The sequence below is a fragment of the Chamaea fasciata genome, unplaced genomic scaffold, assembly GCF_029207755.1.
Source record: "Chamaea fasciata isolate MVZ Bird 193981 ecotype frontalis unplaced genomic scaffold, bChaFas1.0.hap1 SCAF_11, whole genome shotgun sequence".
In the NCBI taxonomy this organism is placed as follows: domain Eukaryota; kingdom Metazoa; phylum Chordata; class Aves; order Passeriformes; family Sylviidae; genus Chamaea; species Chamaea fasciata.
In genome coordinates, this window is record NW_027094096.1 from 24995053 (window position 1) to 25020593 (window position 25541).

At 48.3% G+C, this 25541-nt stretch overlaps 1 protein-coding gene across 2 annotated transcripts in view; it reads right to left on the minus strand.

Annotated features, from left to right (window-relative positions):
* PLD1 (phospholipase D1) overlaps nucleotides 1–24835 on the minus strand; it is a 61119-nt gene extending 36284 nt beyond the window's left edge. For both annotated transcript variants that reach the window (XM_066193733.1, XM_066193732.1), the window contains exons 1-6: nucleotides 24700–24835; nucleotides 7406–7591; nucleotides 6945–7072; nucleotides 6515–6660; nucleotides 5559–5667; nucleotides 4067–4132 (exon numbers count right to left, since the gene is read on the minus strand). In XM_066193733.1, the coding sequence (XP_066049830.1) occupies nucleotides 4067–4132; nucleotides 5559–5667; nucleotides 6515–6660; nucleotides 6945–7072; nucleotides 7406–7559 (603 nt within the window). In that variant the 5' untranslated portion in view covers nucleotides 7560–7591; nucleotides 24700–24835. The remainder of the gene's footprint in view (nucleotides 1–4066; nucleotides 4133–5558; nucleotides 5668–6514; nucleotides 6661–6944; nucleotides 7073–7405; nucleotides 7592–24699) is intronic.
* Between the last annotated feature and the right edge of the window lie 706 nt (nucleotides 24836–25541).

The window sequence follows — 25541 nt, forward strand, 5'->3', positions numbered from 1 at the left end:
CTGAGGCTTTGATTTTAGGGTGGTTTCAGCCGGTTTTCAGAAAGTGGCTAGAATAAGTCATCCCATGCTATTTTACCAACCATCTTGCCCTCTCTGTTCTCCCTAAGTGTTCTGGAAAAGGACCAAGTGTGACAACCAGTGTTTCAGCTGTTTCTGCAGTGACACTCAGAGCAGGGTGGGAAGCACCTGGAAAAATCCAGTGGAGCCTACAAGCCCTTATCATAGGTCCCAAGCAAATTGTCAGGCCAGTTCTTTGTCTGGATCCCATTTTAACTTCTTCATGGCATTTCCTATCAGACAAATCAGAAATCCAGACATCTCTCTCACAGTGGGCACACACACACAAAAAGCATATAATGTCAAAACCCTTTGAAAATGCTGGCTGGAACCAGAAAGCTGGCAGGAATTTGAGGAGCACTGCATGCAGAGAAATAATTGTCCTCAAAGAAGCAAAAAGGAAAACCAAGAGGAAAAATTACTTGCAGAAACAGAACTACCACTACATAAAAGAGAAAGATTGTCTGGCAGCACAGGAACCTCCTCTTCAGCCAAGCAGTCTCTGGAACAGCCATGACAGGAGCCCATCCGACAAACTGATCAAGTGTTGGTTTGTAAGAAAAAAACCCTTAAATAAATTCCTGCAGTTAGAAGGAAAATTCCCCAGTGTAGTGCAAAACATCTGATGGAACGATTTATTGTTACAATTAGCTATTTTTACTGTCACAGTGCCTCATCTGAGGTGCTCATCATTCACAGAGAGGCTGGGAGAGGCAGGCAGGAGCTTTCATCTCCGTCACATCGGAATTCCTGCGCTGCCCAGCTGCCTCCCTGGGCTCTGGCATCCTGCTCTGGTTTCAGAGTGACCTGCGGCAGGATGGTTTTGGTATGAGATATGGGCCTGGAGAATGCAGCTTAAATGACATTGTTGTGGCAATGAAATGAAAAGAAAAAAAAAAAAAAAAGGCAGATGGGAGTGATGGGCGGCAGGAGGACAGGCTATGGAAGGTGGAGAACCAGCTGCAAGGTGTTCAAACCATCTTGTCCTGCCAGCAATGCGGAGCATGCATGATTTATATAAGGAAAAATTTCATAGAGCATCTGCATTTCAGCATGGGTTCAGCTTCTCTATGCTATTTTTTCATTTTGACTCTTGTTCTTTGTTTAGTGGGTTCAGAAATGCATCAAAAGCTGATTAGCACTGGTCACTAGCAATAACATGGCACTAGCATTACACACTCTTCAGAATGATATTGTTCAGCACAATTTCTTACAAAAAAAAATTCTAATACAAAATAAAATTAAAAAAAAAAAACAACCTAAATGTGCTGCATTTCAAGTGCAATAGCTAGAAATACTGATGGTTTGGCTGGGGACCTCCACAAAGGTCTGCAGATCCAAGTGCTGTATCAGAGACAAACCAGTGGCCTCTCTCACTTCACAGCAGTTCTCAGTTGTGTTGCTTTCACTTAAGATGAGGTTTTTACTCTCTCTAAAGTCCATGCAAACCATTACACACATACACACACTCCAATCAAATCTTATTTTTCATTTTGCTTGGGCATCTTTTAAGTATGGGAGCTTTCACAAAAATAATACAAAGGTCCAATTACTAAAATTTTTATACAGAATCCAATTAAGCCTCAACATTTTGAGGCTATTTTCCTCCAATTTCCAATTTTCAGGGGAAAAAAAATGTGAACAGTTAACACACTGAGATTCCCACAACATTCATTTTAACGGTAATTGTCTTGGAACACTTCAGCCCAAAAGTACTATAAAAAGGCTTTGGAAAGAAGAAGACAACATGAGATTTAATCATATAAATCAAATAATTAAAAGAATTATTGAATGTAGAAAGCTAGATGATGTGCAACCTCTACAATGCCACGTAGTCACTGTGGACCTGATCCTTAACCCAACCAGAGACTTCAGGTCTGCAAAACCACAAGCTTGACTTGCAGACTCAACAGTCTCAATGCATGGCACATCCTCCAGACGGTATATAAAGTAGTTTGCTCTCACCAGCAAATAATGAATTGACCACAAACGCAAAAGAAAAGAAGTAAAAAAGCAAATTCATTAAATTGTGCAGCTCAGATGTAAAAAACATCTCCTCAGACATGCCACTGACCCAAGCAGGCTCTTCACAATGAGCAAGGGTTACACTCCAGACAGGTCTCAGCTTGCTTTTAAAACTCCATGCCTGATTTAACAGAGTTCCTGATTTTAAAAAAGCCCTCAGAGCATGGATTTGATGAGAGGAACACAAAGAAGTCCAAATGTGCTCCAAGTTACAGCATTTGTCAGCATCCGGGCAAAAGACTTCTCAACCACAGGAAGAGCAAAGCCCTCATTTTGTTCTCAGGAGGACAAATACAGTTCCAGGGAAAGTGCCAGAAATCTTCACTTTAGCGCTGTGTGAGAATGGTGGGGGTTGTTTGGGTGTTGTTTTAAAGGAAGCACTTCCTTCCCTGTGCTTTCTTCCAGCATCGCCTGCAGGACCCGTGCCACCACCACGGGCAGCAAAGTCCTCCCCGAACACTTCTCTGTGGCCAAATCCAGTGAAAGCCAACAATAAACTGAGAATTTATGTGCAAAAGGGACATCTGGCTCCGGGGGCTGGGGACAGAAGGGCGATTCAGCCCAGGAGGGAGCACCCCACAGCTGCCCAGGAAGGCAGGGCCGCCGGTCTCAAACCACAGCCTGGCCAAAGCATCACTCACATTCTCATAGGAGCAGAAATGTTCCAAAATATTTGAAAAAGGCAACGCCTGCCTAAAGTGACAAGATGGATCCACACTGTAAAATAACTCTCCCCCGCTCTGCATATGCTACTGATCAAAATTGCCAAGTTATCCCAGTCTTGCTTCTAGAACAAAAGATGACTCTTTTCCACGTGCAGACTAACACAGCTCTTCACTGCATCGGAATTAAGCCCCACAGCCGGTCCCTTAAAGAAGCACTCTAGGGAATGCAGCTTCCTCAGCCTCAGCCTGAAGATTTTTTGCCATCCAGAGCACAATGGCCAACCCCAGTGGGCACTTTGTCCCATGGAACAAGCAGTGCTCAACACTGAGCTCTGCAAGACAGCACGCACAGTTTTTAAGTTTTTATACACAGCATCCAGCTGTGAGCTGACCAACATCTCCACACAACGGAAATCCTGCAAAATAGGAAAATATCTAGCAACAGCAAAAGTGGAAGCGAACTGGCTGCTAGAGAAACCCAAAGTTCAGTCTGTATTTTTGGCTTGTTTGAAAACTAGGTGTTCCCAGTTATCACTCTGTGCTCAGAAATGCCACTAAACTCGGCAGCTACTCAGTGCGTGCATCAGATTTTGCTGGTAATACAAAAGATGAAGTAACACAGTCATTATGCAGCCAAAAAAAGGGGAAATAAATTACCATCCCCAAGAGATGTCACAGCTGCAGCTGACAGGTGAGGACTTCTGAAGAAACATTCGAGGATAAATTTCAAAAGACATATTTTTACTTAAAATAGGCCTGATGCTGGGTTTGACATCTCTCCTCCTTTCAAAGAATACTGACTTGGGGAAACAAGCCAACTACCATCTCCCTTTGGAACTGATAGGATACTCATTCACCTCTCTGAGTATCCCACACACACAAACTCAACATCACTGATGTCCACGGAATAGAAACCAGAGACAAATCTGCACCCAGAACCACACACAAAGCCCAGACTGAAGAAGCAATTACAAATACGGCTTGGATTCCAATTTTTTAAGTATTTAAAGCCTTAACATTTCATCTTAAACAGTCTGCAGAATTAAACAGAATCTCACTATATCATACATCTACAACCAGCTGTCTGGACTGAACTAGCTTGAGGAGGTTATCACTGTGTTATACCAGCAACCTCTAACACTGAGTCATTCCTTTGGTTTTAATCATACTACATCTGTGTTAGAGAAATCAGCTAAGCCAAAATGCTCACAGAACAGCTGTTTAATGCTCCTTGCAGAAGCTGTATGTCTTCTTCCCATGAATTCAGCATTTGTAAAGTGAATATTCTTTAGACAATTAGCAAACTAATTTCTACTTACTGTTCCATGGTAGTTCCTGTACATTGGCATTTTCAGGATATTTGTCAAGTAGTCCTCCAGCTGTTTCTACAATTAAAATGTTGAAACTTTAGATAGGATGTGGGTTTTTTTCTTGAAAATTCCTGTAATCCAACTGCATTACGAAGCAATCAAGAAATCAGACCCACTTTTCAGTTTGAGTGGATAAATAAAGCCATTATTATGTGCTCACAGGATATCATAGCTCAGCATCATAAACAGTTTGGTCATAGGTTGCTGGCTGCTGTAAACAGTAGTTTACAGCCGTGCTGTGTTTGTACCTTCCACCAGCAGACCTGTTCCATGACAGGGTGACTTTCAATGACTTTCAAGGTCAACTTTCGTGGCTAAGCTAAAGTTTCAGAACAATTTTAAATACCAAATCAGTCCCCATTGTTCCTGACTCACAGGAATCAGCTTTGTGAGAAAACAGGCTCAGAGGCAACTGAGAGAGCCTGTTTAACCAAAACAAAAGGTTCGTGGGGTGAGGGACACAGGGACCGTGCTGTCCTGTCCCAAGGACACAGAGACAGCAGTGGCTGGGCCTGTCCTCCCCAGCCAGGAGGGAAGAAGGGAAGAAACCATTAAGGGAGAAGTAATCTCTCACCATCCTCATGGTAAAAGGGAAAAGAAAAAATTAAACTGGGTCTGGGAGACTGGGCAGAGTACTACAGGACACAAAGCAAACTGAAAAGAAACACGAGCTAAAAAAATAAAAAGCATCTATAAAACAGTTTTCTTCCTCTTTTAAACCCACATCTTTCTCCTCAAACGTCCCACACATCAGAGAAACTGTGAACAGCAGGGTTTCTGCATGGCACAGCCACAAGACACAATCCTTTAATCCTTTGGGTCCTGAAGTTCCAGTGGCACAAAGCCCAGGGAGGGAGGGAGCGGCAGAAAGAGAACGATAAGCACAGCCTGAACAAACATGGGGTTTTTGACTTGCAAGCAGCAAAGCTGCAATGAAGAGGTAGGAAGACATCCACCCTCTCCAAGGAAGGGCCCATCTGTTAACATCTGATGAAGTTACACAAAACACGTGTGCCTGGGCTAAAATTACCCACTTCAGCATCAATAGCCTGACTGTCATCTCCTCTTTCAGAGGGGGACAGCACTGAAATCTCTCAGATTTTGATGGCCACGGGGCTGCCTCCATCACACAAACTGACTCTGCAAAGTGCCTTGTCTATCTTTAAATCAGAGCGGGTGGGAGGAGGGGAACCACCACTCCCAGCCTCACGGTGGTTCCTCAACTGCACAGGAAAGCTTTGCCCACATGAACCCCAGGAGCGGCATCTTCATCATCGCGCAGCAGAGAATGTGGCATTAAAGCTGGACTTGTCACAGCCAAACTTTGTCAAGCAAACTACTGGAATGATAACAAACAAGTGCGTGGCTTTGCAGGCAACCTGCCAGGCTTCTCTGCACCTCAGAGCATCCCTCTGGCCCCCAGACTGAGGTGGGCACTTACCCTCCTGCTGGAGAAGTGCTCCTCCCGCACCGTGCTCTCCGCGGTGTGCGGCAGACTCGGCATCTGCCTCTGCTCTCCCCTTTTGATGGATTGTCTTCTCACTGTGTGACTGGAAGGAAAAACACACCCCAGCATCAAGTCTCAGTGCTGCAAGTGTCTGTGTGCCTCGATATGTAACCCCTCTGCTGCAATGCCTTTGTTTTTTCTATCTAAAATCTTAAAAAATGACGTGCAGGCAGGACAGCCAAAAAATAAACCAGAAAAGAAGACTGTGGATTCATTTAAGCAGTCAGTGTGCTCCAACTGGCTCACACACAAAAATACAACACAGAAATATCAGAATTTGATTTCTGACAGCCACAATTTTCCCTTGTAAGTAAAGGGAGCCTACACCCTGTTTTTATAGCATTATGTTCCTCCAGCTCTTAAGCCCTTGTAATTTTACCTTTCCTATCATATCTCAACATTTGTCTATATCAGGAGGCTCTTAATAACTTAAACCACTTCTCCTTCCACTTTTTTTCCCTTTTCTCTTGTATTTCCAGCCATCCCAAGCACCAAGGCCAGCCTGGCCAGGGACCCTCACACCTCCCACATCCTGCCCACGCTGTCAGAAAGCCACAAAGCTCCAGCAATTTCCATTAGCATTATCATAGCCCTTCACCAAGTTCAAGGCAAATCCAGCTCAAAAGTTGATGACCCATGAGACAATGCTTTCTGCGTCAGCAGAGAGATGTTTGCATCACTTAGATTACGGCTGCTAAACACACAGATTAAATATTTTTATTATAGCTGCTAAATATTCATGGAGACTGAATTCTTCTGCCCTCTTCTCCTTACAGCAAAGCAAGTGGGACCAGAGAAGCCAAAAAGATAAGATATTAAAAGTTAGAAGATCATATCTCCCAAAGCCCACCGTCCACCATCTCCCAAAATCCACAGGGATGCACACTCACCTCCTGGTGGGGATAGGGATGCGCACAAAGGCTTTGTACCTCAGCAGCTCCCTGTGAAACTCCTGGAAGTGCTTGAACTTCCTCTTCACGTGCCAGACGAACTCTCCATGGGTCAGCTCGATGGTGTAAACATTGGGGCTTGGTACCTGCAGGGGAGAACATCACCACATGGGATGCAAGTTTTGAAATAAGCCATTTTCCTGCAGCTGCTCATCTGAAGAGCCTTTATTCAACTTTACTTAAGGATTATTGCATCTCATGATTTCTTGTTCCGCTTTATTAGATTTTATAAATAGACAGAGAACCTTCTCTCCTAAGCGTTTTCTGAGACACAGGCACTGCTGCTTCCTCAGTCCACAAACAAGCAAGCACAAACAGCACTTTAAACACAGTTCTACAGAAATCAAAGGAAATCTCTGGAAGTTCTGACCTTCTTAGTGGAAGTGAAGCGTTCAACTTCCAACACACGCACTCGGACAGGGCATCCCGTGAGGTACGTCTGCGCGCCCGGCTCCTTGAACCCACGGGTGTGGTAGATGGCAGAGAAGGGAATGCACACTGCAAGGACCACAAACCCCACAAAACTGTTAGCTCAACGGCCTTGTAACAATCCACGAGGGCGTGAAAGCCAGCAGACAGCAATGCTTTAACATGGGAGGGAGCATTGATGCAGCAGCATTAATTCCAGCAAAAGACAGCAATTTTTATTAAAGAGAGCTCAAAGACGAGGTTACACAGAAGGGCTTGAGAAGCTCAGGTATTAAGAGACTTCTGGTTCTAAATCAGGGTCAGTGCTGGGCTTGGCAAAACCCCCGAGGCTGTAGCCTATGTGCCAACAGATTGTTAAACCCAGGCAGGACGTGGGATGAGAACCCACGGGCGTCAACTCACCCGTGCCTTTGGGGTCAGTGAGCACCTCCGAGTCCACCTCCTCCCCCTCCACATGGAGCTCCCTGGTGTCCAGGCTCTCGATGATGTTGCTCATGTCTGCAGCGAGCTTCTTCAGCGTGGATGTGGCTGCATGGCTTTCTGCTCTCAGAGACATCTCAGGGGCCTGCGCTCAGGAGCCGCGGGGCGCTGCGGAGAGACGGGGCAGAGCTGTCACCACCTTCTCTGCAACACGGGGCTGAAGGAAACCACTGGCCATGCATGGACACCTCTTCCTTCCATCCCTTTACCCATATTCGCCCCAGCTATCCCCATCCTACACACCCAGTGCCAAATGTTCAGTCTCAAAGCTACAGACCATAGCATTGCCTGGCCCAATCCCAGACTTAATTCACCCGGCGCTGAATTTCCCAGGTCAGGCTGGATGGAGGAAAAGCTTGCTCAGAAAATCAGTAGGAGTCTTTGCTACATGTTCTTCCTTTGAATGAAGTAGTGATGGAAACTCCCAGTATTATTAAGATTTCCTCTATTTCTATGCACCTTACACAACTGCCTGTGGTGTCTGTGTGCCTTGTGCTCTCCCACGGCTCCATCCTCTCAGCAGGCTCAAAAGTCACAGCTCTAAAGGTTCCTCTCCAGGGCCAGGAGCATCCTGATGGCCCCAGAAAGCCTGGGATCAACAAGGTGGACCTCACATTTTCTGTGCTCACCCCTCCAATATCCCAGGTGGCTGCAGGGGACCAGCCCACTGTCCCTTTGTGATGGGACACAGCCAGGGAAAAGGCTGCTGCCTGTACAGGGCCCTCAGGCAGCAGCACTCAGAAGTGTTTGGGCAGTGGTGACTACAGCACTTCCCACCCATATTCCCACCCATCCATTCCAGGAGCCTGAGTCACGAGCAAAATGGGGAAGGAAGAAGAAAAAAAAAAATAAGGAAACAAGAGTAAATCAATATATGAGGCATGGTCACTGACACTAGCACAAGCCTTCCCTGCTCATGAGTATTTGCAAACCCTCTTCCTTCTCCTCCTTCTCCAGGCTCTGCATCTAACCACGGGGCTGTGGAGGTGGCTGCTGGTCCTTGCACACAGCCAGGCTCCAGCTCCTGGGCATCTCCCTGATGATGATAAAGAGCCCCTTCAATCTTTGTCCTGCTCTGCAATAAATGTCACAGCTCGACAGCTACACTGAAAGAATATGGATGGGACAAATTGGCAACATTTTACAGCAGCCAATACAAGAATGCTCATTTATACTTGTGGAAGCTCTTACATTGTGTTAAAGAATGATTTTTCCAAAAAAGTGGGACATTTCTGATGTGAAATTCTACAAAGAACACTGTGCAATTATTCTTGAGTGAGCTCCACAATAAGAACTGGGTATGCTGTAACTTGGAAATAATTTAACATTTTAATAAATCATGTGTTTAGCTGCTTTTGAAAGAACATTCTTTATTATTGTTTCCTCTTGAAACAAGTCCATTATTTCATTACTACATAAGGCTGATATCATGTATGCCCAAAAACATGCTACAAGCAGCTGCCTCCAGAAAAAAAAAAAATCCATTTGCACACAGATTTGAATCAAGAAAAACTGGGTCAATCTCTTCTTTTATACCAAAGTAAATGTAGAACCAACAGCTTCATCTTCAGAGAGAGGGCTCTGAGGGCCTGGGTGACTCTGTCACCTTCTACCAGTGGCAGGGAAAGCCACCAGGGTACATGAGGCTTCAGGACCAGACCAGGGGATCACTGGGCCCCCCAATCACTTCGAGATCTGCTGAATAATTAAAAAATAAACACACATGTGGGTAACTCCTTTCCCACTTATACACTGAACTTTGGGGCAATGTCCTGGTTTCAGCTGGGACAGAGTTAAATTTATTATTAGCTGGTACAGTGTTGTGTTTTGGATTTAGGACTAGAAGAATGTTGATAACACACTGATGTTTGAGTTGTTGCTAAGTTCTGCTTCCCCTGATTCAATTCCCAGTTTCCAATGCTCTGACAATGAGGAGGTGCACAAAAAGCTGTGGGACAGCGTGGCCAGGACAGCTGACCCAAACTGGCCAAAGGGATATCCCATTCCCCAGGACACCATTCCCAGGATATCAGCTGGGTGAATTGGCTGGGGGGTGCCAACTGCTGCTGGGGCGCTGGTCAGGGGGTGGTGAGCGATTACTGTATTATGCAACACTTGTTCCCATCAGTGTTATTCCCCTTTCAATTATTACGATAATTAATTTTGTTTCAATTATCAAACTGGTCTCACCCCACTGATGTTACCCTACCCAGCCCGTGCAGCCTCTCTGCAGCAGGAATTTGGCGCTGGCACTGCCCCACACCTCCCTTGTCACCACTTCATGGAAAGCCAGTTCTCCCTCTTGGAAGCTTTACACTTTTTCTATTCTAACAACGTATTGCAGGGGATTTCAATTATTCAGCGAGCACAAGGTACATTTTCATTTGTTTGGAGTGAAGTCATTCCACCTGATATAGACTGGCTTTGCATGTTTGATTTTCTCCCGGTAAAGCAGGCAAACATAAACAGCATTCCCAGGGGAGGCCATGCTACCAGGCTTTCCCAAATAACCCCGGGGATGGCAGGAGGGCACCCAGAGCCTCACTCTGCACCAATACATACATACATTAAATCCTATTTATGTATGTATACATACATTAAATCCTATTTATTCTTTGCACTTCATGCAAAGAATTTTTTTGTGTATTTCTAGCTGCAAATAAAGCAGCATCTTGCTTTGTATTTCTGTCTGCATTCACATTTAGAAACCAAACAGAATTTGGGTTTTTTTCTCCATCAGAAGATGCTTTTACTTCGTGGAAACTTAATGTCCTTTCCAAAAGAAGTTTTCCATGGTCAAAGAGAACACAAGCCCAAACACAATTACACTTGAAGGAAACCAGCAGACAAATACCACATCAGCAGGGCTGGAGGAAGAGCAACAGAGGGGAGCCAACAGGGAGAGATGATGCTCATCCTCCCTCCTCCTCCTCCTTTCCTCCCCATGGTGCCAGGTACAGCTGGGGCTCTTTGTCACACTAATTGACACAGTTGGTTAATGGATAAACAATTAACCAGTGTATGCAATGATTATTTGCAAGGGACCACAGCAGGGCTCCATAACTCAGGATTTTTTTTTTTTAAAGCTAAAGCTGTTTTCACAGTTGGCACAGACAAATAAAAATATACCCTGCTATAAGGCAGGGTCCAAATTCAGACAGACCTGAGTCAGTCCCAGCAGCAAGATTCCCCCCATCGACATTAAGCCAAATTTTGAGGTTGAGAAGGAAAATGTGACTTGCCCATGGCCCTGTCAGCAGCGCCACAAACGCGGGCAGTGGCCACACTCCCTGTCACAGCTGGCTGCTGCAGAGCCAGAGGACACAGGGCACAGCCCTGGGCAGGGAGAATGGCACTGGGGGCAGCTGGAAAGACAGGACATACCACATCCCTCTGAAAGCTTTGCCAGATTGCTTGCCAGGGCTCTGCTCCATAAGAGCCATTTAAGCTCTTGGGCAGAGTTTCCATGCGGACACTCTGCATTCCCATGGGCAAGCTGAGGAATGCCTGGGTTAATCTGCAACCGGCTGGGTGCAAACAGGCACCACTCAGGGATATCCAGGATTTTACCACAAACCAGGCAGACCCTGTCTATCCAGCGCCACTCACTGCTCACACTGTTGACGGACTACAGAAGGGACTTACAAACCTCTGATATTGAACTCAAGCGATACCAGCAAATCACAGGATAATAATAATAATAATAATAACGCAAATAATAGGATGAAACTTCTGAGAAATAAGTGCTGCATTTCAGTATTCAGCTGTTGCCATTCAAAACAAGCAGCAGGCTTTTTAAAAGAAAAAATCCAAACAAGCGAAAGAGAAAAATCGGGGTCTGACTGAGTCAAGAGCCGGCAATCCGAACAAAGGCAAAACCTGTGCCAAGATGCACAAACAGGACTATTGCCTGTGAGCCAGGAAGGAAGAGATGGTGCAGAGCACAGGAAGACTCAGACCTAAGGCATTTGACCTGTGAGAACAGTGTCAATACTGAGAGAAGGCAGAGGAACGTGACAGCAGACTGCAACCCTGCGGAAGGTTGCTGTGAGCAGGGTGGACAAGGGAGAAATGCTCTGGGTGAGCATCTAAACAAAATGGTTTAGGTTGGAAAGGACCTTAAAGATCACCCAGTTCTAACCTCTGGCCACTGACAGGGACACCTTCCATTATCCCAGGCTGCTCCAAGCCCTGTCCATCCTAGCCTTGAACATTTCCAGGGATAGGGCATCCACAGCTTCTCTGGCCAACCAATGCCTCAGCACCCTCAAAGGCAAGGATTTGCTCCCAACATCTAATCTAAATCTACTCTCTTTCAGTTTAACTGCTGGTTTAAAGCAGAGACTAGGGAGAAAGCCCTATCTAATGGCAAAGGCATGGCACTGCCTGAGGAGGGGTTTGCAGAGACCCAGGGCTGAGGGAGGCAGAGGAACAGTTGCACCCCAGCACCCACACCCCAAACCTTCTGCCAGGGCATCCAGGGGCCGTGTTTGAACAGAGGGAACCTGTGTTTGAACAGAGGGAAGGAGCTGCTCTGGCTTTATCCGGCTCAAAGTCTGCCTGGGCAAAAGGAGCAAGAAGGAAAACACAATCAAAGACTCAGTAGTAAAAGAAAACATTGGGAAGAATGAACAGACGAGGAAAAAAGGTGATGATTAAACACTGAAAGAGGTAAAAACACGTAGTACAAACCCCATAAAGACTGCTGACATTGCCTTTGGCCAACCCAATTCTCATACTACTTACTTCCTCTTGAAGCACAACTCAAGCTCTCTGCCTCCTGTCCCAGGCTGTCCCCACAGCACACAGGCCCCAAACCCCTGGAACTAGTAAAATACATACTGAAAATAGTAACTGCACCAAGAACCTGCCAAGATTTCAACTGCAGGGACAATGACTAAAAAAATAGAAATTAACTATATGAATCCTTCAGCCCTTCTGAATCCGTTGCAAACCTGCAGCTCCATCCTGCAACTTTGCAAGCCCAATAACTACTTGCTATTTGCCATTTTGGTTATGCTTTAACCCCAAGTTATTACTTCAGGGATCATATGACCATCTCAGCCTTCATTAAAGAAAATCCTTTTCTACTTTTTGTACAGGACAACAAAAGCACAGCTTTAAAGGCATGGAAACTGGAAGGCAGAAAATACATATTTCTGTAAATATTCATGAACAGTTCTGTGCTTTGAAGACACTGACGTCCTGATGTGAAAATGTATGCGGCTGGTAATAGCACAGACTCCCTAAAACTTGGTCAGCCTAAGTTTAGTGGCAGATCTGAAACAAGCTCAGACAATCACAGCTCCTTAATGAGGTCCCGATGCTGAAAAGCAGCACACAAAGCTATGAAACCCAGAAAAACTTCATTTGGAAAAAGAGGGGAGCAAAGAAGAGAAAATACATCCAGGAAAACCAGACATTTCCAGCTAATGCCTCCCAGGGTTCGATGCTCTGTATCAACTCTTATCCCTATGGTGACAAACACTATAATCCCTGAAAATTATCTCATTCCTGTTCTCATGACATCTCTCCCAGTACAGTGACCTTTTGGCAAGGGCTGTGACAAGTGACCCCTGTTCCCATACTTGGTTTTCTCCTGCAGGCAGCAGAGCCCATGGTGGGACACACAACAACCTCCCAGGCTGCCTGGAGCAGAACAGACAGGCTCAGGCCAAAAACAGGGCAGTGAGATGGGGTTATTTAACAGAAAACAAACAAACAAACCAAAGCCCAAAGAATCAGAGCCATGAATTCTCTCTCTCTCCTCCGGCTGCTGCCAAGAGCCTGGCTGCAATAGGGGCACCAAGAGCCCAAATGAAATGCCAAGGAGTTCCCATGCACGATGCCTTCAACAGCTTTTTGCTGTCTGGTGGTGATGAATCTTTTGCGTATAAATATTTCCTAATTCATCTCATTTTAACCTAAAATCAGCTTTGGACCACTCTGTCTTGAAGAAATATCCTCATCTGGTACGAGCCATTTCTGAGGAGTTGTTTGCCTCCCCCAGGAGAAGCTGGGCTTGGCAGCACCCCAGATTTATGCCCTGGCACACCTTCCTACCACAGCCCTGGGCAGGGTTCAGCCCTCCACCACAGTTTGGAAGTGTCCTCTGTGCTCAGGATCCCTGACAGCACCTGCAAAGAGCATCCTGCTTTTCCAGCCCAGGAAAAATCCCCATACTCACACAAAGCAAAACAGACACACATTGATTTTATCTTTCCCACGATATTTAATCAGAAACCCTGGGCACTTGTAGGTAACGTTACATTTCCTAGCTATGAAACTAAAAGAGAAAAGGATTGAAAAATTCTCAGCAATGCCTTAACCCTGTTCTTCAGTACATGGAAAACACTCAGCCAGAGGAGCCAGCAGCCAGCAACAGCAAATGCAGACGCCTCCTGAAAATCTGCCCTTCTGGATGCTCATACTGCAGGGGCAGTGCAAAAGGATTAGGGTTTGTTTTTCAAAACACACAAACCAGCCCTTGAATAAGAACCAAAGCATTGCTCGTATCCTGGAAAGATCTGGAGCTGGAGAACGGAAATAAAAATCCAGATCAACAGTAGACACGTTGAAACATCATCCCGACTTCATTTGGTTATCTTTAGCCCAACCCCGATGAAACAAAAATATTTTAAAATACTGTTTCCAAAACAATTATCCCTACCAAGTGCCCACATTTAACAGCAATACCTCCAAAAGCAGAAACCAATTAGAGCTTCCTGCAGCACAGTTCCCTGGCTCTGCATTACTGATTTCCAGTCCCCGCCATGTGAGGCGTATTGCCAGGCCACCAGCCTGCCCGCAGGAAGAGCAAAGTCACAGGAATCCACACAGCCTGTCTGCAACAGGCCACGAGACGCTTCAAGCCTGGGATGGCCTGGAAATAACAGGTTCACCTTTGGAAGTCCCTGCTGCCCTATCCACACCGGGCAGAGCCCCCTCGGCCCCTGGACAGGCCTCTGCAGCATCCACCCCACGGCACTTCTGCCAGAGGAAAGGCCACGGAAAAGCCAGGCAGGTCAGGGCAAAGGAGGAGGTGAGGCACTGGTGACTGAGCCGCGGCTTCAGCCGCAAAGCCCCTCCGCGCAGCTCCGTCCCCACAGCCGGGCCGGCCCCGGCGACGGGCACCTCCCAACGACTCGTTCCGTTTGCCCCACAGAGCAGTCGAGGGGAAACGCAAACACCCTCGGATGGGCAGCGGCTGCTGATCTCATGCTGATGGACCGGCTGCTCAGTGCCCCGGCCCGGCAGCAGCATCCCTGCTCCCCGGGCTGCTGCAGGAAGCGCAGCCTCCCCGGGAAGCCGATCGTTAGGTATTTATTGGTGATTAAGGCTGGCCCTACACATACTGATTCATCACATCGTTTGGGATTCCTCAGGCATAGACAAGAGTGTTGAAGCACAGCACTCGCACCTCGGGCCGTGCATCCGGCAGGGATCACTGCCAGCCCTCCGCTCCCTGATGTGGTCCGTGGCTCGCACCCTGCAGCCCTAAACCCAGGAGCACATAACGCCCCTGAAAAACAGGACAAGCGACGCTCAGAGCCTCTGGAACCGGCTTACTCATCTCCAGAGACCCACCAGCACTATAGCTGCAGGCAGGCAAAGGGAACCAAGTGACAGCACCTTGGGGATAGGTTCCATCTCAGCATCCCCAAACCACACAACCGAAACGCAACAGAGCGGTCAACAGAGTCCTGGGCTGATGGAAAAGAGGGGATTGGAAAACTGCCTGCAGCAAAGAGCAAACAGCAGGAAGGCCAAAGCACGCAGCACTTCTGGGTGCTGACAGACACACAGAGTTTGGCCCAGGACAGAGCTCACAAAAGCTTTATATAAAATCCTAAAAGCGAGGAGTTGGCCAAAGCGATAGCTTAACGCACAGGACTCTTAGAGTGGCTATCTCCATCAGGATCAGTGATAACAGGGACCACCACGGTGCTCACAGGATGATACACACAGCTGCAGCTCTTATCTAGAGCTGAACACATCACACAAATACAGCACGTATTTCTGTGACCCAAATGTATAGATATCTATCTACAGGCCTGGTGTCCTGTACATCACTCAAACTATTCTGGTATCTCCCAGAGCCACGTCTGCCCCAGCAGCTGCCACCTGCCAAGTCACATTTCCGCAGGGAATTCCAGTGGCTCGGAGACAAGCGGGCACGCTGGCGGGCAGCCCACCACCTCCATCCCTCCCTCCCTCCTTCCCACAGTGGGGTTAGGTGGCAGCTGATAAAGGCAAACACAGATCTTCACGTATCTCCTACCAGCCAAGCTAATTCCAGGGAAAGCACTGCAGCCTGTGCTCGGGAGAGATTCGGCAACTGCAACAGGATCTCAGCCCAGCACTGTGCCCCGCACGGGCACTGGCTCCTGGTTGCAGCTCTAGATCACAGCAAAGAGCACACGTATGTGTCAGGAGGTCAATGCCCTGTTCCTGCTGCCACCTTGCTGCTGATTGAACTGTTCCCATTAAGTGGGAACATGACTTTTCTTCCTCCTCCTACTTTTGTCCATGCGAAAGCACAGGGAGGTGATTTGGTTGACCCTTTATGCGACCTGCTCAAAGAAATGAGAAATTCCTGCGGGTATCACAGCAACAAGGAGCAGCAGATTGAGCCTGTGCATTTTTACTAATAGTTTAACTAAAATATTAACACTTCAATAAAATGCTGTTTCCATTGTCTTGGCTTTTGGGAGTTTGTTTGCCTTCATGGAACTTTTCAAATAATTTCCATTTAAAAAAACCAAACAGTTGGCAGGAGCAGAGGGCCATGATGGAGGAGGAAAGCGACCCTCCCACTTAACAGTACTACTGTTAGTGCAGTCCCCACTACAGTGCAGAACTCCAATGTTCCCATGTGAGCAGCCGAGCCCAACTCCCTCCCCTGCCTGGGGAGCACAAGGCACAGGCTCATCTCCCAGGGTGGCTTCCCCATGACCCCACCAGCTTCGAGGACAACCACTGCAGGGTGACCACCACCACAGTTTTACTGATGCTTTTCTCCCTCCCAGAGGCAGCTCCAAGGGCAGGGCGCAGGGCTGGGACCCACATGCAGTGCCAGGTGTTTGCCGGGTGCCATCCCACGCTGATCCTTCCTGGCAGTGTGAACCAACCCTGTGACTGCTCACACTGAACATTAACCTCTGCCACGCGTTTGCTGACGGTGCACACACTGTGCCAGGAGTGTACTTTGGTAACCCAAAGCACGGCATGACCTCTGGTTAATGGGTGTGAGAGGAACTGTGGCACCTTGGGGTCACCAGGCTGGCCCAGCAAGGGTATGTCCCAGCAAGGGTATGTCCCAGCTCCTCTCTCCGCTCCTCAGCCAGAATCCCGCTCCTTCCCCATCCCAAACAGGACCCTGCACCACCCTGAGAGCAGTGCCACCCACTGTTCCCTGCCCAGGGCAGGACAGGCTGGAGCCACAAGTGCAAAGCCCCATGATGTGCTGCAGCCACCCTGATCACCCCAAAACGCTCCTGTGCTCCTGCCTGCAAACCTGGGTTCAGCACCTTTCCAAACTGAAGCTCCCTAGTGATTTTTAATGTTTTATTTAGCAGTGCTTTTAAACGCGTTTGATGCATTCTGGCTGATAAGCTCCACAAGAATTTCATGTCTCTGTCCTCATTTGACTTCAGTAATTTTCCAGTCTACTCTTAAAGCTGCAGCACTCAGTGACTGCAGCTCCCACTGTTGAGCTGGGACACGCAGCACTAAAAGGCTGTCGTAAAATCAGGCATCATTCCCAAAAAACCAGCAACAGCAGGTGCCAGAGGTGACAACAGGAGGATGCATGTCTGCTCCTGATCCACGTTTCCAAGGAGAGCTGCTTTTCCTCAGCACAGCCAGCACCGACACGGGCAGACACCAGACCTCAGCCTCCCTTTCACACTCAGAAATCTCCAAGCAGTTCCTGAACAGCAGCTTCATCTGTGGATTTAGGATAACACCAAGGTCTCACAAAAACCACATTTTCCTTCTCCGCGGCCAGCTAAAAAAGTATTTGCGAATGTTTACAAGATGAAAACAGTTGGCTAGGGGAAGTCCCAGAGGTAACTGGAAGAGAATTGTTACCCCAAGCTCAGAGGGCAGAGGTGATGCTGTCCCCAAGAGTTTGCAGAGAGCTCAAGGTGGCTCTGCACACCAGCCTCTCCCACGGACAACCTACATGGTAACATAACAGCACCTAGCACACAGGTGAAAAGTTAGTGAAAAGTTAATTCTTCTATACCTTGAAGTGTGTGATTCATAGTCAGAATTAAGGATGAGTAAGTAATTACAGTAACTGGATTCTGATTTTTCAAATAATTCTGGAATGATGGCTGAGGTTTCAGACTGAGATCAAATCCAGGCAAATTCAATAAGAAATTGTCTGTTATGAAGCAGTAACCTACAGAAACAGAATAGCTCCCTTATGTTTCTTTCTTAAATACAACTAAACACCTGCAAATTTATGCAAAATAGCTCATTTACACGCACTGACAATACTGACAGCTTGCTCAGAACAAAATAGATGCCGTGGACAAATTTTTTTAACTACTTTCCTAAAGGGGAAAAACAATGCCTCGATCAAGCCTGCACAGGAGCCCGCTGATGGCAGGCAGGGAAAGATGATGCTCATCTCAGATCTCAAACTGAGCCTCAGGTGCCTCCTCTCTCCTCTGTCCCACTCACATCTCCAGACCTCCAGCACCATAAAACCAACACGGGAGTCTGGGCAAGGCAGACACCCTGCAGTTCATCCTCCTTTTGTTGAAACTCCTTTACAGTATTTTCCCCACAAATTCCTAGAGGAAAGCAGAGCATTAATATTATGACTTACAAGCTTAACCCTCCAGACCTCAGCACATGATGAGGCAAAAATGAAAGACTATTTTTCCTTCAAACTACCATGACCTTCTGGAGCAACACTGCCCAGAAAAGTGTTTGCAGAGAGTTTTTTACATGTACAACAAAAGCTGTTTGGCAGGAAGAAACGCAATAGTTTTGGGAGAGAGGTAAAAACGGCTAAACAGGCTCAGACAGCAGTTCCCATCTTGCCAGTTCTTTCTCCTGGTGAACAAAATGGCTCACTTGCCATAACTGCTGCCAAAACTCTGCAGGATCAGGTCTAACCACAGAGATTTCAAAGCCACCATGAGTCATCTACTGTTCTTTCTTGGTAAGATTTAACACTGGGTGGGACACAGACACAGAAAAAAAGATCAATTTGCAGGAAACCTCAGTCATGGAAAAATATACTTCAGAACATCTCACGGGGACTACATAAATAGCAAACGAGAAATGAGAAAACAAAGTACTTCTTTCTGAAAAGACTATGATGCACGGCCTGCTCTCCAAATTGTTTCAGCAGCCCTTCAGCTGTGACTGAGAGAGGACAGCTGAGTGCCCTAGAAGACCCCAGCAGCCACGAGTGCTTCCCAGTGCACCCAAGAGAACCACAAATAAGGCAGATTTGTGTTCTTCATGTGAAGTCAGCTGCATCATGTAACTGCATCTTACTTCAATGGAAAGAGAAAATTCAAGTACAAACCATCCAATTGTTTCACCTCCTGTGTGTCACATTCAAAGCTGGTTGGGAGTAAGAACACTTACTCTGTACATAAAGAAAAGCCCCAACAGCAGGGTTGGCTTTAGCCAGGTAGTGGGGTGCAGTTACGAGCTCCTGCCATGGCCACAACACCTCAGGCTACTGAAAGCATTGGAAAGGTGCCATTAATTACTCTTGCTGGTTTATTTTCGCCCCCTGCCCAAGAGCTTCCTGGAGGCCTCAAGCAGGAGTCAGCCCAGCTGATGGTGAGAGAAGCCTGCAAGGTTCATCTGACCCAGTGTAATGCAGTGAGCACTGAGCTCACCCGCGGGTGTTTTCTGGGTGGGACAGAGACAAGCAGGAAGAAGAAATGAGTATTTCTGATTTAAAAAATCCTGCGAGAAGTCCAGCTGGTAAAATGGGAGAAGTTTCTAGGAAGTGGCTCAGCAATGAGTCAGTGCCAGTGGCAAGGGAGAGCCCCAGGACACGGCACCGGCAGATCCTGGAGGGGAAAGAGAAGCAAGTTCTTGCGCGGCCAGACAACCAGAAACTGCAACTGGCTCTGAATCAGCCACTTGCACAGGCTGGGACAGAGGCTGTCAGAGCTCTGCTCTGTGGGACATTGTCTGCCTGGCACTGCCTTTTGTCTCTGCGCTCTGGAACGCTTGTCCCCGAGAAGAGAAGACCCTCTGTGCCTGGACCACCTTCCCCAGCCTTGGGGAAGAAGATGTAAAGTGCCCCCAAGCTCACTGGGATCTTGCTGCCAGTCCTGGGAGAGCCCAGGGAAGCACCAGGTGTTTTTCAGTAGGCTTATCTTATTTGTCCCAAAAGAGAGCCCTCGTCTGAAGGCTGCACACGAGGGCTCACTGCACTGGAACAAAGAAAAATGGAAGACAGGAATCAGGCCCGCTCACAGCCTGACCTGAAAAATGCAATCCAGGAAATGCAGTTTAATTCCTTCTTCACCAGCAGGTGTAAGCCAGGAAAACAGATCTCAATACCATGAATATTCTGAATATTTGCTGCTGTCAGTATAGTGTGCACAGGACTCACCCACACAGACAGAAAAGTCTCCTTCTGTCAAGTAAACCTGCCAATAGTGATGAGGTTTCTCATCCTCAGCCCTGCAACTCCTCTCCCAGAGGCTTTCCATGGGTGGCCAGTGGAGGGGTGCTCTTTTCTCTTCTGCAAAATGCGCACCCCATCACTATCCACCTTTTTTATTACACCTCCCCTTTTATTAAAGCCTTTCTCCATAAACAGTGAGCTCCTTAGGGCAGAAGATCACTTATTTTATCTATTCCTCCTCTGCCACAGAAAATGGGATAGAGGAGGAAGGGACAATGTAATGACACTAAGGTAACTAATGCAAACTGGGTACTTTGCTGTCAAATCCTGCTGGAGCTGTTTGATGGGGCTCGATGTGGTCCACTCTGCGTCCCCAGAGAGCAAAAGGGAAGATTTAAGGGCAAAGAAATTGCAGAAAACCAAAGAGCACAAAGGTGCAAACACCACATGCAGCCAACACCGGCTTCACACACTGTGTGCCGGGGTTCATTCCCACCCAGCCGCACTCTCAGCCAGGTTCTGCTGGCATCCAAGCAAGCACATGGCAGCCCAGTAAGACTATCCCAGGTAATTACCTCGATCTTAAAGCCCCACATCCCGTTTAGGCAATGAACCCTGGGCAGGCTGTCACCCTTACTGAGCTGATCCTACGCTTGCTGCAGGAATGGCAGCAGATCCTCTGGCACTTGCTCTATCCCCCTCTCCTGACCCTTTTTCAGCAAGATTTCCCTGACCTGCACCTATTTAGACTTGTGCGAGCCACAACTGTTTTTTAAATAGAAGTTCCAGTTCTCTGAGGCAAAACTGGTCTCCCTTGTGGGGTGTGTGGCTCCCTCTCTGCTTGGTGCCATCCCAGCTCCTTTGGGGTCCCAGCTCCCCAGTGTGGGAGCAGCAGCCACCAGACGGCTTTTCCCCCTCTCCCCACACCGGCAGATGGGTGGCTGGGGGCCGGAGCTGTCTGACAGACACGAGCCCCACTCCCACTTTGTTATGTAAACCCCCAGGTTTTGGTGTTTATCTGCTCGAAGGATCCAGAAATCACTAAATGCCACCACGGCGCGTGGGCACGGGGAGCGAGGGATGTGCGAAGTGCTCGGGGCAGCAACGACGGCACACGATGCCCCCGGCGGTACCTCCCACTGCTGCTGCATGGAAACAGGGAAAACTCTGAATCCCAAAGGCAAAAATATATATAAATACAAAATTCATGATCTTCGAATCCACATTTCACTCCTGTTTGTCCTCCCCCTGCTTAGAGTCAGGGAAAGGGTGAGTGTCCCATCGCAAGGACCATGACTGCCCTGTGCCAAGCAGGTGAGGGAGCAACATGGCAAATATTTTGTAAATAAAACCTGGTAAATGGAGCTTTTTTCATCATTCCCTCCACAACTTTCTGCCTTCCAGGGTGTCTGCACATGCAGAGCTGGTATGTACATGTTTCAGACGGTCTCAAGCCCATGGAAGTGAGGGACAGGGCAGGTGCACCTGGCTAAATATCTATTAAAAACTTTTTAATATAGGTAAAACAACCAAAAAATTGAACTGACGCTATATATCTAGCTCAATCCCGCAGCTCAGCAGAGCTGAGGTCTGGCCCTGCATAGGTGGGTGCAAAGAAGCCAGACTGAACACAAGCTGCACACACATCCCACCTCTCCGAGGGCATGAAAAGCATGGCAAGCAGCACCTAAATATGGGCTGCAAAAGCTCTTATTTTGGCAAAAAGAACCAAAAAAAAAAAAAAAAGGTTGGCCAAGGTTTTGTGAAAAGAAAGAAAAAAAGACACTGTCACAACTCCTGTCAGGCAAAATGACTATGACCAAATCTCAGTCGCTGCAGGAGTTTGCAGGGTACAGGGCATGTGAGAGCAAGTTAAAAACACATCATCAAATAATTGCCAGTCAGACAATGGGAGGAAAAGGCATGTAAAGGTTTGCTCTCGCCCTCCTCCTTCCTCACCCTTAGCCAAGACCAGGTGCTCACTGACATCAGACACTCCAGAAGAAAATCAAATTGCTTCTTCAGCTCTGTTAAACACAGATTCAGGGCCACTGGCCAACGCTGATTCTCACTAAAGCTTTTTTTTTTTAAAAAAAACTTGCTGTAAAATAGCTGTTCCAACATGAAATTAAGGAACCACCTGTTTGCAGCAAAGGCATCAGAAAGGTGCTGCTCCTCACAGAGCACGATGGCTTCCTGCAAAACTCCAGCAATTTCAGACACTGAGTTTCTCCTTTGATGTGTTCACTGGGTACAGACAGAGAGAAGACAAAACTAGAAGCCTCCATGAACATTAGTAAGTGATATCTTCCTTATTATGTCATTTCAAGGGAATAACACTTGTGGTAATGCCAGCATTTAAGTGCATTCCCCTGAAATTTCTTTCCCTGAAGGTTTGATAAACTGCTTTAAATCCATTTTCAGGGAAGGAATAACTGTAAAACCCAAGTGCAGCTGGCTGAACTTTAACTTAATCATGTAAGAGATTTCTCAAATCACTGCTGGAGATAAGACCCACTCCCTTAAAATGCCTTTCCTCCACCACAGGCATACCTGCAGTCTAAAGAGCACTTTCTAAATTATAGGAATAACAATGTCAAAATGACACAACCCTTTACACTTTGTTATTATGAAGAGTAATAAAATTTCTAGGAGGGGCACGAGATTGCAGCCCGCTTTGTGAAAGAGTAATTTCACCATCGATGATCACCTATCTAGTACTTATAATTTCATTTACACACATGGGAAACACCATCTTCAGCAGTTTAAAGAAGCTGCAATTCTGACACCAGCACACTCTTTCTCAGCTGCAAGAGCTCAACAAAACAGCATTTTTTGTGGCAAGAGCTCAAGCCTCTCAAAATAAGAAGAGCATCATGGCCTGCAAGAAAAGTGAATTTATTAAGTCTTTTCCAGTAAGACCAGAGTCTCCGCATTAATTTTCAATAATCCTGAAAAGGACGATGTTATCCATCAAGATAAACCTAAAAATGCAGACAAGTACTTAAGTGAAACCCTTCAATCTTCTCTACTTCGTAAAGTTAAATCTTGGCAAAACCAAATTCCACCGCTGTTCATCTCAATAAACTTTCATTCAGTCGGCTGAAGCACAGTCTGCAGCAGTCTCTGGAAATATTAACAGGTCTTTTCAGAGGGATCTTGGTCTTGTCCCACAGGGAGCTCTGACCAAACCTGGGGCAGGCCTCCTCTCCAGAGGAGGACTCAGAACCCCCAGGCAGCAAACCCAGCTCAGAGATGGGCAATGGGGACACTCTGGGACATCACCCATGGGCTGCACCCCCAGGCCTGGGGGAGGCCAGACACACTTGCCCACTGCAAACAATCCGATTTTACAGGCTTGGTGTCGGCTCATGGCAGAGGGACAGGAGGAAGGGCCTCTTTCAGCCACAGGCAAGGGCAGGGCAGGTGCACAGGGGCTGCTGCCATCCCACCCCAGTGCTCTGCAGCAATCCCCCGAGCCCGGATCGGGGATCCCAGCATTGCTGGGGAGTGCTCAGCATCACAGGTAACAGTGACCCTGAGAAAAGGGCTCTCAAGCAGCAAAGGAAGGGTGGCCCACAGGCTCAGAGCTTTCCAACTTTTGGCTAAGCCAGGCAGGATTTGGCCACAAGACCCAAATCACGGGGCTAACACTCCTGCGAGCATCATGAGGTGGTTGGGGATTAAGTTCCTTGGTTACCTGCGAGCCTCTGGCATGAGCTCACGCTTATCGAATGGTAGAGACGGCACGGGAGGGAAAACATGAATTCTTGAGCGATTAAAGACACTCGAAAGGGAGCTGCCACCCCTCGAGCTGCAAACACAGGCAGCCCGAAACACAACGCTGTATGCAAACAGGGAGCTTCTGTCCCAGCAGCAGCCACGGGCACACCGGCCTCGCCGTGACATCCACGCTTATCATCTCCCACCGGTGTCAAACCAGCAGAGCGTCATCCCCGCAGACAGCCTCACTGGAGAGGCATCGTGCAGATTTACTGAAAGGAGGGATGCGGGGATCACGCAGACCTGGGCACACAATGGGCATTGTCCTCCTGTGTGCAGAGAGCCCGGTCAGCCCGGGGGAACGCTTCCAAAGTCAATGGAGCTGCACTGACTTGAGCCACGCTCCAGCTCGGACCGCGGGCACCTCGGGGCTGAAGATTTTTAGAGAGCATCATGCCAAATAAAGAACACCAGCAACACGAGGAAAAGGCTTTCGCTGCAAGAAACCCAGCCGGCAGCTCGGCAGAACGGGTTGTGTTGAGTAACTCTCAGGGTTTTCCCATAACCCAAAAGCTGCGGGTGCGGAAGGGACGCGGCAGGGTCACGGCTTCACCAGCGCCGGGGACACTGAAGTTCACCACATCGCCGGGCTTCCCAACCCAGCCGACCCAAACCCACCCATTTCAGAGCCCGGAAAAGGCGCAAACCATCCCGACTGTGTCCGACAGCCGACAAACACTTCCCCGCGGCAAAGCCTGCCAAGAGCCCGGGCAGCGCGTTCACATGAAAACAGACGCCCTCCGCCCAAGTCAGCGCAGCGCCCCGGGCCGGGCGCGCACTCCGGGGCAGCCCCGCGGCCGCAGCCGCCCTCACCCACCTCCGGCCCCCGCGGCCGCGGGTGCCCCATGGTGCCGTCAGCGCCAGCCGGGTGCCCTCAGAGCCAGCCGGGTGCCGTCCCTCCCGCGGGCCAGCGGCGGCCGGAGGAGCAGCCCCGAGCAGCCCAAGGAGCCTCCCCACAGCCGGGCCCGCCCGCGGGGCTCCGGGCGCGCTGCCCAGGCCCGGCCCCCGAGCCCGCCCCGCGCCCGCCCCGCTGAGGGCGCCCGGGCCCGGGACACGGCCCAGAGGAGGGACGGGCACCCTCGCCCCGCCCGGGGTGGGCGTGATGAGCCCAGGGAGCCGCAGTGAGCGACGGGCGACGGGCTCGGTTCTCTCGGCCCAACTTGGCAGCGTGTGGAGGGGATTTGAGGTTGCTGCGCGCTCCGAGTGCCGCGTCCTCAGCGAGCGCGGTTCTCCCCTTCGTGCCCCGACACTCCAGGAGGGAGAAGCCGAGGCTCCCCGCCGTCACCGAGAAACTGGGTTTGGCCGGGGAAACATTGAAAAAGCCTGTGCAAATTAACAATTATGAATTGGACATGCGATCCCTTTTTTTTTTTTTTTTTTAGCATAAGACAACCCAGTAATTACAGTCCAGTGCTGTTTGGATCCGAGCCGTCCTCCCCTGCACATGCTGCATTTACCATGTCACTTCCCAAATGCCCTTTTTAATATGCAAAGAAGCAGATTTCTTAGCGAGAGAGAAAAATTTTGTGCTTGCAGAAGCATTGATCTGACACGTGGATAAGCAAAATTCTCGGCAGGTTCCAGCTATAACCCAGCCGTGAGTGCTGGTGAAACGCCCAAAATCTGTCTGCAGCACTGCAGCTCTCACTGCTGCGGCTG